The 15,777-nt window shown below is 45.8% G+C and overlaps 1 protein-coding gene across 1 annotated transcript in view; it reads left to right on the forward strand.

Moving 5' to 3' along the window:
• ARMC2 (armadillo repeat containing 2) overlaps window positions 1-15,622 on the forward strand; it is an 81,737-nt gene extending 66,115 nt beyond the window's left edge. The window contains exons 12-17 of the mRNA XM_016217563.2: window positions 2,823-3,141; window positions 5,078-5,200; window positions 5,759-5,872; window positions 8,109-8,241; window positions 8,595-8,755; window positions 14,511-15,622. Coding sequence (XP_016073049.2) covers window positions 2,823-3,141; window positions 5,078-5,200; window positions 5,759-5,872; window positions 8,109-8,241; window positions 8,595-8,755; window positions 14,511-14,683 — 1,023 coding nt within the window. The 3' untranslated portion in view covers window positions 14,684-15,622. The remainder of the gene's footprint in view (window positions 1-2,822; window positions 3,142-5,077; window positions 5,201-5,758; window positions 5,873-8,108; window positions 8,242-8,594; window positions 8,756-14,510) is intronic.
• Window positions 15,623-15,777: the final 155 nt, after the last annotated feature.

Raw genomic sequence — 15,777 nt, forward strand, 5'->3', positions numbered from 1 at the left:
GTTGTTGAGGAGGGTGACGGAGGAATCAGAGACGCCCCTAGGCCTGAGTCTGGCAGATGGGGAAGATGAGGGTCACTGGGGATGAGCAGACCAGGTGACGATAGAAACTTTTGGAATCCGTCCAAGTCCCGCCCCTTCTCTTCACCCGTGTTGGACTTTGGGGTCAGTGAGCCTCTCGAAGCCTCAGTTTCCAGCTCTCTGAGCAAGGGGGAATCTCCTCCACTGACGTTAGGCCAAACTCGCTCATGTGGAAAGTAACATTTAACAACCACTACGGCTGCTGCTGGACCTTGACGTAGACCATTCTGCTCAGCAATATCCCGCTCCTTGTTTTGTTCCAGGGAAAGCGATTTTCTTTCCAGGCCTGTGGAGCTCATTCAGATTGAGTAACATGCTTCCTCATTAGGGCACCACAAATGTGGAACCGAAGGGAATATCCTGCAGGCTAACCCTGGAACGCACGGTGAGGGCAGGCTCCTCGCAGCAGGTGGACCTGTTTGAGCTCTGGTTGGCCGTAGCTGTTGCTAGGCCGATTCCATTTTAAGCAAAATTAGAAAGTCAATATGAACTGGTTATACTAGAATGCCTTCTTTAAAAAAAAAAAATTATCTCTCCTGTTTCATCTTCATTTCGCTATTTCAAGCTGTGGTAGAAATATGCAACTTTGTGTTAAATTTAGTAGAAATGCCATAAAAGTGCACTGTTGATTTATATGTGGTTCTCAGATATTGTCTAAGAACGAAGGAGAGAATCTGTACCTCAAAAGAGAAATGCCTGTTAAAGAGCTTTCTGCTGTGGAATTGGTGGTCTCTGCAAATCAGTGATTTTGGCCTTCATCCAATTTTTCAAATCTTTAGAGGATTTTAATTAAGTGCTATTCTGTAGATGAGATGAATTGTGGCGGTGGAACAGTAAATAACCTCTCCACAGTGCTGTCCCTGGGCAGTTCCCTGCACGGTGCAGAGGCCCCCAGTGGTGAGCTCAGGGGCCCGGCAGCACCCCCCCACTCCGCCTCCGCTTTCAGGGTTCCAGATGAGTCAAGACAAGCGCTGGCTTGGGAAAAAGGAAGCACCACTTCTGCCAACCTCCTGGAGACTGCTTCTATTTTGGCCTATTCTGTGCTCCCTCAATTCATTCGTGGAGAATATGTTTGAGAATGGGGGCGGGGTGGGGGAGAAAGCCTTAACAGTGGACAGAAACAGTGAGCACAGCATTTGCTGGAAGTTGGCTGCTGCAGACGCGCAATCTGCCTTCCCCATCCGTGGATCTCGCATGCCATCCTGCAGTTGGCATCGCGGCTGCCAGGAACCACCCCTCCTTCTCCCTGAAGGCCGGGAGAGAGGTATTCTAGCAGCGTTCACTCTTCCTGCCTCATAGCCTGGAGTTTCTTCTTCCCACATCCGACGCATTCATCTGGGCCGCGTTAGGACCACAGAGATGTTAGAATCAAAGAATCTTAGAAGTGGGAGGAGCCCCCACTTCAAGGGAATTGTTCAAAGAAAAATGCATGTAGTCTTCCTGGATTAGGCCACTAGTAACAGTGGGTAAAGGTCACATGTATTCTGAAAAATGAGGATCACTCAGGAAACCTGCTTTTACTCAGCCCAGCCCTCTCCCTTTTGTCCCTTTTAAGGCTACTGATAACTACTAATCTGATAAACAAAGGTTTATTTGGAATCCCTCCCGGGGACATATTTGCATTTTAAAAGGAGATAATTCCCTAACTGTTTAGAAAGAAGGCAGTCCAAGGAGGAGATTGTTAAATGGCAAAGGTGTGAGAAGTAGGGCATGGGTGTTGAAAGAACTCCGGGTCTGGGAAATCCTCGGTTCAAATCCTGATCCACCCTCACTGGCTGTGTGACCCTGGCACTTCTCCAAGCCAGTTCCTCGTCAGTAAAATAGCACAACACTCAGCATAGTAAGTATTAGCACTCAAGCCGGTCGTAAGTTTTCCTTCCAAGTCTCCCTTCCTAGGACCTCCTTCACCACCACATGTAAGGCCAACCATAGGTCTGCTGTCAAATTACCAACGTAATTGTTTCTGTATCTGGTTTAGTTGTAAAATGTTCTCATCTTGGGGTTTCTAGAAACATTTATTTATTTATTGTGAAATATATACAGAAAAGTTCATGAAACAGATGTGTACCAGTTAGTTAGCAAATAGTTATAAATGTGTCACCCACGTTACCACTACCCAGGTCAAGAAAGACAAATACTGCTTTAAAGTGGATATAAGGCAGTGGGGGGAGGGGGAATGCTGCTAAACACAAGCACCAATACCCTCCTCCCTCCCCCTCCCCTCCCCCCGCCCTCAGCAAAGAATTATCCAGCCCCAGGCGTCAGCGGTGCCCAGGTAACAGCCACCTGTAGCACCACCTGACTAGCCATTGTTGCCTGATGTTTAGAAACTCAACGCTTCCCCAGGAGGCGAACTTTCAGGAAAAGATTTGGATGCTCCAGAAACCTGTCAGTAGAAAAACTTAGATTTACGTAATGCATTGTTCTTAGTAATAATATCCCACTCCACTAGTCGGTCTCTAGAAAAAAAAAAAAAGAGATAGTCCAGCCAGAATTTCAGATGAAGGATCTGAAGTTAATAGGCCTAAAAGCATCAGTTTGTCTTCCTCCCAGGCTGCCAAATCCTTTAATCGCCTGTTGATTTGCACCAATCTTGGGAATCAAATCCTATACAAGTTAATCGAAGCCAGCCGTGTTCCATCTTGCTATTAATGAAATCGTGAATAAATTAAATACTGTACTCTTTCCAACAACCTGTCCCAGCCGCTGTGCACTTGTAACTCTGCGCCTTTCACTTATTGCAGGACTTAGTCGTTCGTATTGTTTTCATTCTTGGCAACCTGACAGCGAAAAACAACCAGGCTCGTGAACAGTTTTTCAGAGAGAAAGGCAGCATCCCAACCCTGCTGTCATTATTCCACACGTTCTCCCAGCTGGATCTGCGTCCCCAGAGGCCAGCAGGTGACGGAGAGGAGCAGCCCCGGCCACAGAAGCCACAGGCCCCGGCGGAGGACGTGCTCGTCAAGCTGACCCGCGTGCTCGCCAACCTGGCCATCCACCCGGGCGTCGGGGCCGCCTTGGCCGCCAGCCCGAGTGTGGTGGGCCTGCTCCTGGCCACGCTGGGTACGGCCCCGGCTCAGGCGGCGGGAGCTCTGTGGGCTGGGTGTGCTGAGGGTTTTATTGGTACAGTCAGCTCACTTTAGTGAGACTTTGCAGCCCTGTGAAAGAAAAGTCCTCTTCCGTTCAGAGCCGCCTCAAGGGTAATCCAGATTTTTTAAAAAATGAAAACATAGTAATACATATTATTGCTAAACCCCACTGAACTGTGTGTACACTGCAAGAGGGTGCATTTTATGGTACGTGAATGGCATGGCAATATTTATAAAGAATATAGATCCAATTACTAAAAATTGGCCAGAATAACCACTAAGAGTTCAAAAATCCTAAATTTTTTCCATCATTAGTCCACGTGATTAAAGTTTCCTTATCTTTTTATTTTTCAGGTTGTTACATTATCTATAATTACAGCCTGCAGTTATTCAGGCCCTATCTTTTCCCTCCTGTATTAGTCAGCTCACGCTGCCAGAACAAAAGACCACAGACTGGTTGGCTTAAAAAACAGAAATTTATTTCTCAGAGTTCTGGAGGCTGGAAGCCCACGATCAGGGTGCTGGCCTATTTGGTCCCTGTGAGAGTTCTCTTCCCGGCTTGCGGATGACTATGTGCTCGCGTGGCCTTTCTTGATGTGTGCAGGTCTTCTTATAACTCCTCCAGTCCTATCAGATAAGGACCCTGGTGACCTCATTTAACTTTAATTGCCTCCTAAAATCCCTATCTCCAAATACAATCCCATGTACTGTCCATTTTCCTCCCTAAATAGTTTTTCAGTCTGTCTACTGTGCTCCATCTCCACCATCACCCAAGCCTAAGCCACAGTATTTGTCATCTGAATACCACAGGAGGCTCCTCGCTGGCATCCTTGCCTCTGCCCTTCTCTGCGCTGTGGCCAGATAAGTCTGGAGGCTGAGTGAAAGACAGGGACAGAATTACTTGAGTGCTAAGCTAAAGGGTTCACTCATTCATTCATTCAGTTATTCTTGCATTCAGCAATTATTTATTGAGTGCCCCCTGTGTGCAAGACACTGTCTCAGGGTGCTGGCAATGTAGCAATGAATTAAACAGACAAATCATTCGTCCTGGTGGAACTTACATTTTAGGACTAGAAGACATATATTAAACATATAAGTCAAGTGGTCACATGTTCTATGGAGAAATCAAAGTAGGGTCAGGGGAAGAGAGAAGAATGGTGCCATTTTATATAGAGTGATTAAGGAAGCCATGTCCAATAAGGTGACATCTGAGCAACAACCTGGAGCACATAAGGAGTGAGCCAAATGGATAACCAGGGAAAGAATATATTCCAGACAGAGGGAATAGCAGTGTACACATTCTCAGGAAGGATCATGCTGACATGTTCAAATAGACACCAGTGTGAGTGGCTTTGGAGGCCTGGGGGCTGGAGCAGCAAATGAGACCAGAGAGGTCAGGGCTGGAGCAGCCCAGGGAGGGCTCGGGGACCAAGTGAAACCAATGACATTATCTGACTAACTTTTAAAGGATCACCATGCTGAGGATAGACTCAGAGCGGTGAAGGTGGATGAACAGAAGTCAATTAGGGGATGAGAGATGGGTTAGATGGTAGCAGAGCAGGTGAAGAGTGACCAGATTCTGCATGTTTAGGGTCAGGGGGAACCAGATGGGATTAGAGACGGCGGGGCTCACTGGTGCATTGGCACCTCAGCTTTACTACAGACCCTCTGGCTGGAGGGATGGAGCTTAATGTTCTCAACCCTGGGCAGGAGTGATCTCCTGCATGCGGTGCATTTCCCTGCAGGAAGGGCCATGGAAATAAAGCAGCAAACTGCCAAGGCAAGTGGCATCCTTGCACAGACCTAGCCCAAGACAAGGGCGAGTTCCTGCTGCAGCTGGATTCATGCTGCTTGAGGATGGCTTTGTTTCTGCCCTATGGTGAGTCTGTGATTCCCTTACTTTGTTTCAGAATACAAGTCAATTGATGATTGTGAGGAGCTGGTCATCAATACTACAGCAACAATCAACAACTTATCTTACTACCAAGTGAAGAATTCTGTCATTCAAGACCAAAAGCTACATGTTGCTGAATGTAAGGTTCAAAGTTGGGTTTGGGTAGATGCATGTTCATTTAAGGTTTTGATTTTATTAACTAAACATAGTTCTAGAAGCATTCATATTTCCTGATTTCCTGAAACAAATATCTAAGAGCCTGATTTGATTCTGAGAAATTAGACTATGGGGAAAAGTTAGCTTCTTAGTTCTTGCTAAAGTCCCTGGCTGTTTGTATTTTATTATCATTTTTAATTTTTGAATTATCAGTATTAGTTATTAGTACTTTCTGTGATTATTGAGCTATGTTATTGGTTTCTAATAGCCTTTAAATCAACACTTAAATTCACTGATTTAGCCTGGCTGGCATGGCTCAGTGGTTGAGCATTGACCTATGATCCAGGAGATCCTGGTTCAATTTCCGGTCAGGGCTCCATCTCCAGTCGGGGACGTGCAGGAGACAGCCTATCAATGACTCTCTCATCATTGATGTTTCTATCTCTCTCTCCCTCTCCCTTCCTCTCTCTCTGAACTCAATAAAGATAGATTTTTTTTTTTTTTTAATTCACTGATTTATTTCTCTGGTCACCAAACCCAGTGCTTTTAAAGCTGCTCGTGAGTAACAACATGGACGGAGTCCTGGAGGCTGTGCGTGTCTTTGGAAATCTCTCCCAGGACCGTGACATCTGCGATTTCATTGTACGGAAGAATGGTGAGTTAGTGACAATTCCATTCATAAACATGCTCTTCTCGCCAGTAAACAGCGGAGCTGCCTGAGAGCTCGGGTCACGACAGTGTAACGCTTGTTTCCGCTTTGGGACGAGCGAGTACTTTACATTCTGTTCCGCGCGGACGTAAGGCTGTTGGCGCAGGATGCCAGGGTGGACTGGGCGTGCTCTCCGCGTTCCCTCTCCCTCGGGGAGGCCTTCTCACTCCCAAGGTGGGGCATGTGTGTGTGTGTGTGTGTGTGTGTGGGTGTGTGTGAGTGAATCGAGTTATCTATGCTCTCATTTCTGTCCGTGGAAACAGACTCAAGAGAAAGTCTCCTTCATGTCCTAGAATGTCCATTACAGTACTACTTGTAATAGCAAAAGATGGAAACAAATGTCCATGAACAGGCAAGAGGAAAAATAAATTATGGCATAGTCACACCACAAAATGTTTTATAGCAATGAAAATAAATGAACTAGAGGTTATGGATCAACATGGATCAACCTCAAACACTTAAAATCTAGGAGCAAAAATGTTAGTGATAGGGGGATATATACAGAATAATGCCATTGAGGCAAGTTTTAAAATATGCAAAACAATCTTGGGGTATTGTTTATGTAATACACTCATGTAGTACTGGTATAAGGTAAAAATGGTATTTGGAACTGATAAACTCCACATTTAAGACAGAAGTTATCTTTGGAGGCAAAGGAATGCCCAGATATAAAATTGGACAGGTAAAGTTTTATTTCTTGAAAAAGAAAGTTTCATATATACAGTAGCCCTTTTTCTTTTGAATGCATCTGATTTCCATCCTATGCAAATTCAGACCTTTCTTAAACTGGATGGCAGGTACACAAGAGTTTATAGTCACCGTTCTCTGGATGTCTCAAATATTTCACATAAGAATAGCAACTAAAAACATGTCAACATAAGAAATGTCCAAACCTGCAAAGAATTTTTATGAGTTTATTTGAGCCAAATTGATGACATATCCTGGGGAGCAAGGTCTCAAATGCTGCTGAGAATAGCAATTTTGCAGCTTCTCTTACATGCTTGAAATTAAGGAAGGAGTGTGAGGAGAATTGCACAAGGGTGGGAGAAAGCGAGGCGGGGGTTGGGTTACACGATTACATGCTATCTTAAGGGTGGTGACCCCTTTGAGAGGCATCACTTCTGACATCTCAAAGGTGCGTTATCCTAGATGAACAAGAACAATGGAGGAGCTGGCTTAAAACCTTTTAGTACAGAAGTGATAGGCCTGGGGTGTGACTACCCTCCACGGCCTTTCCAGTTAGGAATTTATTATTTACTACAGCACCCCGTTTTCTTCCACAAATACCTAATTATCCATGTTGACGATAGAAAGTTTAGATAATGCATGGAGGAAACCAGCAGCAGCAAGCGGCTGCCCATCACCTCGCTACCGCAGAGACGGCGCTTCCCATTCTGCTGTGCTCTTTAGACCCTTGAGAACACATGTATGTGAGGCAGCCTTTGCCAAGCTCACTGTTGGGCCCACCCGTGGGGCCAAGGCCAGAGCAGGGTGGCCGCCTCTCAGGCGTGCAGGAAAACAGGAGGAGGCAGGGCACGCACCTCCCCGCTGTCCCCCAGCCCTTTGCCCAGGCCCAGGGGGGGGGCTGAGAAAACAAGACAATGAGCTCCGTTTCCCAGGAGTAAGGGAAACCGTCCCAGAGGCGGGAGCAGGCCCCTGCTTGAGATGCCCCCTACCCACGAGGTCCTGCCTTGCCACAGGCCGGTTCCGGTGCTTTGATCAGGACTTCTGTGGCCCTGGAGGACTTCTGGGAAGATCTCAATAGGACCCCTCCCCAGGGCTGTGTATTTAGAGAAAATTGCTGCTGGAGGTTCCCAAAGGCCCTTGAGATGTTAAAGATGAATGTCACTTGAGTGGTGGGAAGTCCATGGCTTCCTCCTTTCCACTGGCCAGAACTACACTACTGCCTTGCAGAGGGAGCTGCTTTCTGGGTCAGATATAACAATACCTGGGGGACAGAGGATCTGGGGGTGGGAGCAGGTTCTGGACGTGGTGGGTGTTGGGGAACCCGCTGCTGGGCAATGGGTAATGCCTTAGGAAGAATGGGGTAAAATCCCCTGTAGGGCTTGCAGTTTGCAAGCTACTCCCCTTTGCTTTTTCCCCTTTCCCCTTAAATAAGGGGGAATAAGCTACAGCCGAGAACCTGAACTTTACTGTCTGCATTTGCTGTCTGCCCTCCCAGTGCACAAGTTCATGATCGCACTGCTGGACGCCAACCATCAGGATATGTGCTTTTCTGCATGTGGTGTTCTCCTAAACCTCGCTGTGGATAAAGACAAGCGTGTCATCCTAAAGGAAGGGGGTGGCATTAAAAAGTAAGTTTCAAGGCACGGAGTTCCAACTCTCTTGGATTCAGAGGGCATAGTTTTCCTGGGACTGTAGGCCCCTCTTGTCATTCCTCTGGGGCAGAGAGATTTCAATATTTGGAAGAGAAGTTAGGGCTGCAGAGGGGATTTAGATTCCATTGGACACATAAAATAATTCAGAAGCAGATTACTGCAACTCTATAGCTATTTAAATTTGTAGATATGAAAATTATTTTAAATAATCGCCAAATTATACACGTTGCATATTAAATATTAGAGAAGGATAATCATTATTGTGCTAAATATATAAAAGTTAGAGATTCTGACCTAATAACATCTCAGTTTAACTTTCATTAACTCAGGTTAGTGGACTGTTTAAGGGATTTTGGCCCTACTGACTGGCAGCTGGCCTGCTTGGTTTGCAAAACATTATGGAACTTCAGTGAAAATATCACTAATGCCTCCTCATGTTTTGGAGACGAAGACACCAACACACTCTCGGTCCTGCTGTCATCATTTTTAGGTAAGCCTCCTCACTGTCGTCTGTGAGTATTAGCAAAGTGAGGTAAATCTTTTTTCTGTGCCCTGTATGGCTAAAGATTGCCATGCATTTGGGCAGCTATATTTCTCTAAGCAACAACAGCCTGGTAAAGATGATTATAATTAAGAAATATCTGGAAGAGGCCAAATGTTATTTACAGTGGGAGCACAAAAACTTTTAACTCATTGGACACTGTCATGATTTCTTCCAGGGCTTTTTTCTCTTTTGCATTTTCTATAGAGTGCATAAATACAAGATGATGCTGTTTAAAAGAATCGTTGTAATTGAGAAAACGTGGCAAAAGCTACTGTGAATTAAATCATGCTTTTGAGTGAATCTGTACAGTTAATTAGCAGCTGTGTTAGTTGTCAGCTGAGAACCCTGACTGAGCCCTACTGGCCCACATCTGGTCAGCGTCTGCGACACTATCTGCCGTTCCAGTGCAGTCCATACCTTGGAAGGTGGGAAATCGCTGATACGAACCAGAGGAAAGAAGACAGCTTCTTCCATTTTTAGAACTTCCATTTTTAGGATAATTGTTTCCATACAGTGACTGGGGGCAGTAGGAGTGTTTTCAATACTCCTTTTTCCTAATGGAGAAGGCCCTACATTGCCCAGCGCCATCTGTGTCAGCAGGGCGGTGGAAAGGAGCCGTTTGCTCGGAAACTGGGGTTCAGGTGGTGTCGTTTGATAAGAGAATCTCTCAGAAGCTGTCTTTTCACCTCTAAAATGGGGAGCTGATCATCGCTGCCCTGCTGCAGGGAGTCACGAGGACCAAACGTCCTGAGTGGAAAGACCCAGAGGCCGCAGTCAGTGTGCGTGTGAGCCCGTGTTGGCGCTTACAAGAGAGGTTTCACCCTGTCTAGCACGTTCGTCCCCGTGCTGAGACTGATGTCCACTTCGCAGAGCTGCGAGGATGATAAATGAGCCTGGTGTAGACAGAGATTGATACAGCGCCTGCCGCTCGCCAGGCCCGCAAAACGTGCTCGCCAAGGTGCTTCGTAAATCCGGAGCGTCGTGATGATGACACATTAAACCGAAACTCAGAGCTAGGAGGTTTGCTGGGCTCCTGTGAAATTTGCTTTTTCCAGATAAATATAATTTTGTTGGTGTGAGAGTAAGGGAAAACGAACATGATTTTAAATCATTGAAGTTCACAGTCTGCCCTGTGAACGTGAAGCTTCCGCCCGGTTGCCAGGAGAAGTGCAAGCTCGACTTGCCCTTGCTCAGCTCTCCTCCGGGGCAGGACATGGGGGTCAGCTACAGAATTTAACAAAAACACACTCATCCTCCCCATCCCCAGAATTCTGAAGCCAGGAAGCCAGCATATTGCCCAAAGCCTGCCAGGGAGCACCTGGGAGGTAGCTGCAGGGGGAGCCGGAGCCCTGACTGCCCCCTCCGTGGCTGGCACCATCCCCCCCCCCCCCCCCCCCCCCCCCCCCCGCTGGAGGCCTGGCCCTGCTCTGCTCTGCGCAGATGGGAAAAGTCCTGCCGCCCCCTGCTCCCTCCAGGCTCCTGCTTGGTCGTGGCTTCAACCACCTTGAGGCTGCTTTTGCAGTATCCGTGTGTGCGACTGCAGCGCCCCCGCTGTGGGCACACCTTTCCGCCTCCCACTGGGGGAGAAGATGTGACTGGGTGCGAGAGTCACTCTCTGGGCCGTAGGGCTCCTGCGCCTCAGGTGGCCGCTGCCTCCACCGCAGGCGATCTGTGGCTTCCTTTGGCACGTAAGTCCGGGGAATTCAACCATAACTAACGAGGATGGTGGGACCATGGGGCACAGGGGCGGCTTAGGGGGGCGCATGAGCGTGGCCAGCTTCTCCGCAGGGCAGCGCACACGGCAGGCACTACGTGGCGGGGGGCCTGTTGCTCCGCACACCCGGCCTTCCCTTAGAGCCACGCTGGGCCTCTGCGTGGCCTCCCCAGCCTCTGCACCTGTCATGTGTGTCCCTCATCTGCCCAGCCAGAGGCTGCCTGTCCTCGCAGGCCCTTCTCACAGAGCTTTCCAAGCCCCCTGTCTGATCATGGAAAATCTGAACTTATTTAGCAATTAATCATGGCTGTGTGACTTCTCCTGCACAGTTGTTTTGTCTCAGCTCGCCGCTCCAGCTGAGCCGCTTTAGGAAAGGGTACGGCCTCATGCAAAGAAGATTCTGGATAGATGCTTGTGGACTGACTCTCATTAGTGGTACCTTGTTTTAATAGTGCCGTATACTTTCGAAAGCATGTCCGCTCTATCCTCACACCATCTCTCTGAGGTCATCGCCTAGGTGACAGAAAAGGAAAGTAGGTCTAAGAGGGTTAAGGGACTTGCCTAAGGTCATAGTGTAGGAAAGCCAGGACTTTCCATCAGAAAATAAACATCTAGCCCTGCGTTTTCCTGCTGTCCCATTACACAGCATCCCCTTACCCGCCCCACCCGAGGAAGGGCCTGTGACATGGATAACACAAGGAAACACAGCCCATCAGAAGCCACGTCTCCAGCACGGTGTCAGGGCTTCTCAAGTGATCGCCATCCCTCCTTAGGAGCCACGAGGGCTGGGCTGCTTCCCGGCTTCTCTCCGCAGCGCGGGAGAAGGGGCCTCAGACTCTTACTTCTCTCTCTGGCCATTTGGGCGGCAGCAAGTGAAGTGCATCTGTGGTCGAGAGTGTATTTGAATTTAAATTCTTTTACAAAGATAGCTTTAAAAAACAGGCCATTTTGAAAACCGGGTGAGTTGTTAGACAACAGTCTCATGTTGAAGCGTGAGCACTGTTTTTAGAAATAATGGCAAGGCAATTCATAATGTAATGTAAGTTACCCAACTTTTTCTTGAGGGCTGACGGGGGGGGAAAAATAAATTGTACAGAACAAGGTTGGGATGCCGGGATGTTGACAGTCTTTTTGAAAAGCGGTTTAAAAAGAATGTTGTCTAAGACTTCCTGATGTATTACCATCACTTCTTATAAACTCATTAGCAGTGTGTTTACCTTGAAGTTTTAAGTGGTGTGCCCTAGCACACTAGTCCACCATGAGCTTCTCTCAGGAGAGCCAGCAGCTGGCGATCAGTGTGTGCAGGTTATTATTGTGAATGTAAAACACACTGGGTTTTTATGTTCATTATAAAGTACATGGATCACTAGCATCCAAGTTGCACGACAAGGGGTGGAATGGGGCCCGACACTCAAGTTAGAGGGTCACATGGTCCAGCCTACACCAAAGAGCCAGCGGCTGCTTCTCCAACATGTGAGGACTATGCCTTATAAGAAAATAGGGCAATACCAAGGAGCTGCCTGGTGCTAAGCAGCAAGCTAGGAAATAGAGCAGCAAGTAGGAGAAGCTTTCATTGATGCTGTAGGACACTTAAACTACATTCGCGACTGTGTTACAATGATCACTGATAAATTCATTAATCCTTCCTAATACATGGCCTAAAACGCTAGTGTTTGGAAGTGTGCTGTGCACAGAGAACTCTTAGGAACGATCGGTTTTCTAAATCAGTGCTTTTCACACTGTGACCAGCATCTTTAAAAAACAAAGTAGCAAAGAAGATATCAGAATGTATAACATGTAATAAGGGTATTCTATTATAATACATTTGTTTATTTGTATAGAAATATGTATACAGTTATAATGTAATATGTATTTCTTAGGTCATAGTCAAAAAAGCTTGAAAATCATAAAATCTAAATTTTTCTTGCATTAGTCTCTGCCATTCTTTGCACTACAAGTTCCAAATTTTAATAGTGTAATATGGCATTTAAAAAATGCATTTGCTGTATTTACGTTGAAATTTCAGCCTGCTTTTCTCTTACCTGTAGCTCTCTGGCCACTTTTATTATCTTGTCTAACCCAGTTTAGAATTGGAAGGGTCCAAGTATAGATTAACTAATAATAGGCTGAGCCTCAAGAAAAGTAACATAGTCTTGATACTGGATTTTTTTTTAAAGCACCAAAATAGAGATTTGCTAGAACCACCAACTCCAACCAAAACCCTGGGCAGAAGAAGGGACTGGGAGGCACATGGGCAGCCCTCAGCTTCTTGGGAAAGAAGGGCACGAAACAAGAGAGTTCATTTTCAAGTGGAAGTTTAGGGCTCAGGAACCCCGGAAGAGAGTGAGCAGGGGGCAGATCTAGAACTGACACCACTGGCTTACAGACGCCTCTCGTCCAGAAGCAGCGCAGTGGGCAGGGCTGGGAAGGCACCCGGCGCCATCAGCACCCCCCCCCCAGGGCCTGGTTGCTGGGGGTGGGGAGGCCCAGGTTTGCTTACGGAGTCTCCACGGAGGCCTCGCTGAAGGGTTTGCCCAGAACTTATCTCAGGGCCGCATAGCTGCTCGCTTGGTTGTGAGGAGAGGAGGGGAAGGAACGAGCTGGGATTCCAGGCTCCCTTATCTTCTTGTGGGTGGGGACCCCAATAGTGCCAAAGTACGCAGGGTGTACAGAAATACTCAGTACCCAAAACCCGGTGTCAACAGTAATGAAGCAGTTTCTAATAGGATTTTAATTAGCCCTGTGAGGAAAGTTTTCAAATTATGTAAGTAGCAATATTTGTGGTCATTTCAGGACTTAGCAGTTACCACTTAAGAAGCCTGCCTCGGCCACAGACCTGGCAAGAGGCAGAGCCGGGCTTGTGACTGGCAGGCCAGTGCATTTTCCTGAAGTGCTTCACACGGGTGCGAGGCCCAACACAAACAAGTAGAAACGCGGTGGCAGCTCAGCCACAAACCTTCCTGGCCATTTATCTCCCTGCCTGCATAGATATACTTACGATGTTTACAGAGTTCAGGATGCCTTTAAATTCAGAAGCAAATTAAAATTGTACTTTTGCATTCTTTGTACAAGTGCTTTCTGCATTACCCTGGACTCACTTGGGATTCTTATGCTGCTTGGGATCCTCACTCTCTCCCACTTTTCACTGTTACGGGTCAAAACATAGGGCCGGGTGGTTGATTGTCTTTTTAAGGATGTATGTCCAGGCTGTTCTGAAGATAGCTAAGTTGATTTTTAGTAAAGTTTTAAGTGTCAAGTTCAACCGTGCTACTTTTTCCCAAAAGATGTCCTGACTCCTTTTTATACCTGTCAACCACTGAAGTAATTAACTTTTTTAAGGCACAGGTGAGGAAGTAACCTGTTAATAATTTGTTCGGAGCAACTGTGACCTGACTTTTGGATGTGGACTTATACACATGAGATTAGTTGAAATAAGGCTCGATGAAATTTAGAATTTTTTGAGATTATTGTCCTTTTTTTATTAAGAGACTAAAATACACTTATTTAAAAATATTTGTAAAGAACAGAAGAGAGTAAAGAACTTCTCCAATAAAAAAGCCTTTATAAACAAAAACAGAAAAAAAGAGCCTTTTAACACTATCAGCACTCTGTGTCATGTTGGAATTAGGGATGACCCAGGGTAAGTTGAACTCGTGCCATCAAAAATTAAACTTCACTGCCCTGGCCAGTGTAGTGTGGCTCAGTGGTTAGAGCGTTGGCCCACGCACCCAAGGGTCTTGGGTTCCATTCCCGGTCAAGGGTATGTACCTACCTGGGTTACAGGTTTGATCCTGGCCCCGGTTGGGGCTCTTGCACATCGATGTTTCCCTCCCTCGCTCCCTCCCTCCCTCGCTCCCTCCCTCTCTCCTTCTCTCTAAAATTCAGTGGAAAAAATATCTTCAGGGGAGGATTAACAAAAAAAAGATTAAACTTTATTCAATAGGATAATTTCAAATAATTGCTGTAATTTTAATTTTTCTGATACAGATGAAGAACTAGCACTGGATGACAGTTTTGACCAAGACCTAAAAAACTATCACAGACTCCACTGGGAAACAGAGTTCAAACCTGTGGCACAGCAGCTTCTAAACCGAATTCAGACCCGTTGTACCTTCCTGGAGCCCCTGCCTGTTCCTTCTTTCGAACATGATGCAAGTTAACACCAGAAATGGGAAGTCAGGTCACCTTCATTCTTAAGGAGTGGGAACAAACATGAACTTGTTTTTCTTTTCAGTATAAACAAATATTGAAAGTTTTCCAGGTACTGATGTTAGTGAGTAGTCTAAGTATTTTTTTTTTTAATAAGCATTTCTTCTTGTTAGGTATTATGGGAAAATGAATATACATGTACTTTCTGCTGTGAGAAATGTAAGATAAAAAAATATATGCGTGGTTTTTAATAAGTAAATGACTTTTTCTTCTATTCTCTAGCCAATAACTTAGTTCTAGTCTGAAAGTCCTGATCTAACAATCCTGGAATTTAAGTGCTTGTCAACCCAGTAGTTAACCTTGCAATGAAGGCTCTCTGATTTTGTATATAGAAAGAATGGTGGTCAATACTATTAGGAATACGTTGCTGCATAAGCATCTATACTGATTCTTATGTCAGCTAATAATAACTTTCTGGTTGGGCACCATTATTTTTGTGGTTCTCATATTAAGAGAAGCAGGAAAAGTTAGGCAAGACCACTTTGGGCCACCTATTCTTTATTAAATAAGTAAAATATATGAAAAAGGGAGTATTTTTACCTCTTTTCATTTGAAATAAAATTCACTAGACCAGACAATCCTTCCAATTGTAATTCTCTGTGACTAGGGAGGTGTTATAATGTACTAGAAAGTGTGTAGGCTTAGGTGTACGGTAGATCTCATTTGAATTCTAGCTCTCCCCTACTTGGATCTTGGACAAGTAACTTAATTTCTTGAGTTTCAACTATAAAATGGGAATAACACCTATTTTATTATAGGGGGTTTTGGGGAAAAAATTAAATGGGAAAACTGCCGAGAACAGTGTCTGGTGTGTAGTAGGTTCTCAATAAATTATAACATGATGGTAGTTTATTAGTTCGCCATTCTTTGTGGGGTAAGCTTGGCCTTTGAATAAGTAAAACCACCAAATAAATTGACATTACTGTTGTTATCTGATACCAGCCAAAGTAAGATTTGGACATCAAAGTGGGTTTACTATTCTGCTTGGAGAAAAGCTGACTCATCTCTCACCCTACAAAATACCAAGATCAATGGGCAAGGGCAG

Source organism: Miniopterus natalensis, chromosome 5, assembly GCF_054644295.1.
Source record: "Miniopterus natalensis isolate mMinNat1 chromosome 5, mMinNat1.hap1, whole genome shotgun sequence".
Lineage (NCBI taxonomy): Eukaryota > Metazoa > Chordata > Mammalia > Chiroptera > Miniopteridae > Miniopterus > Miniopterus natalensis.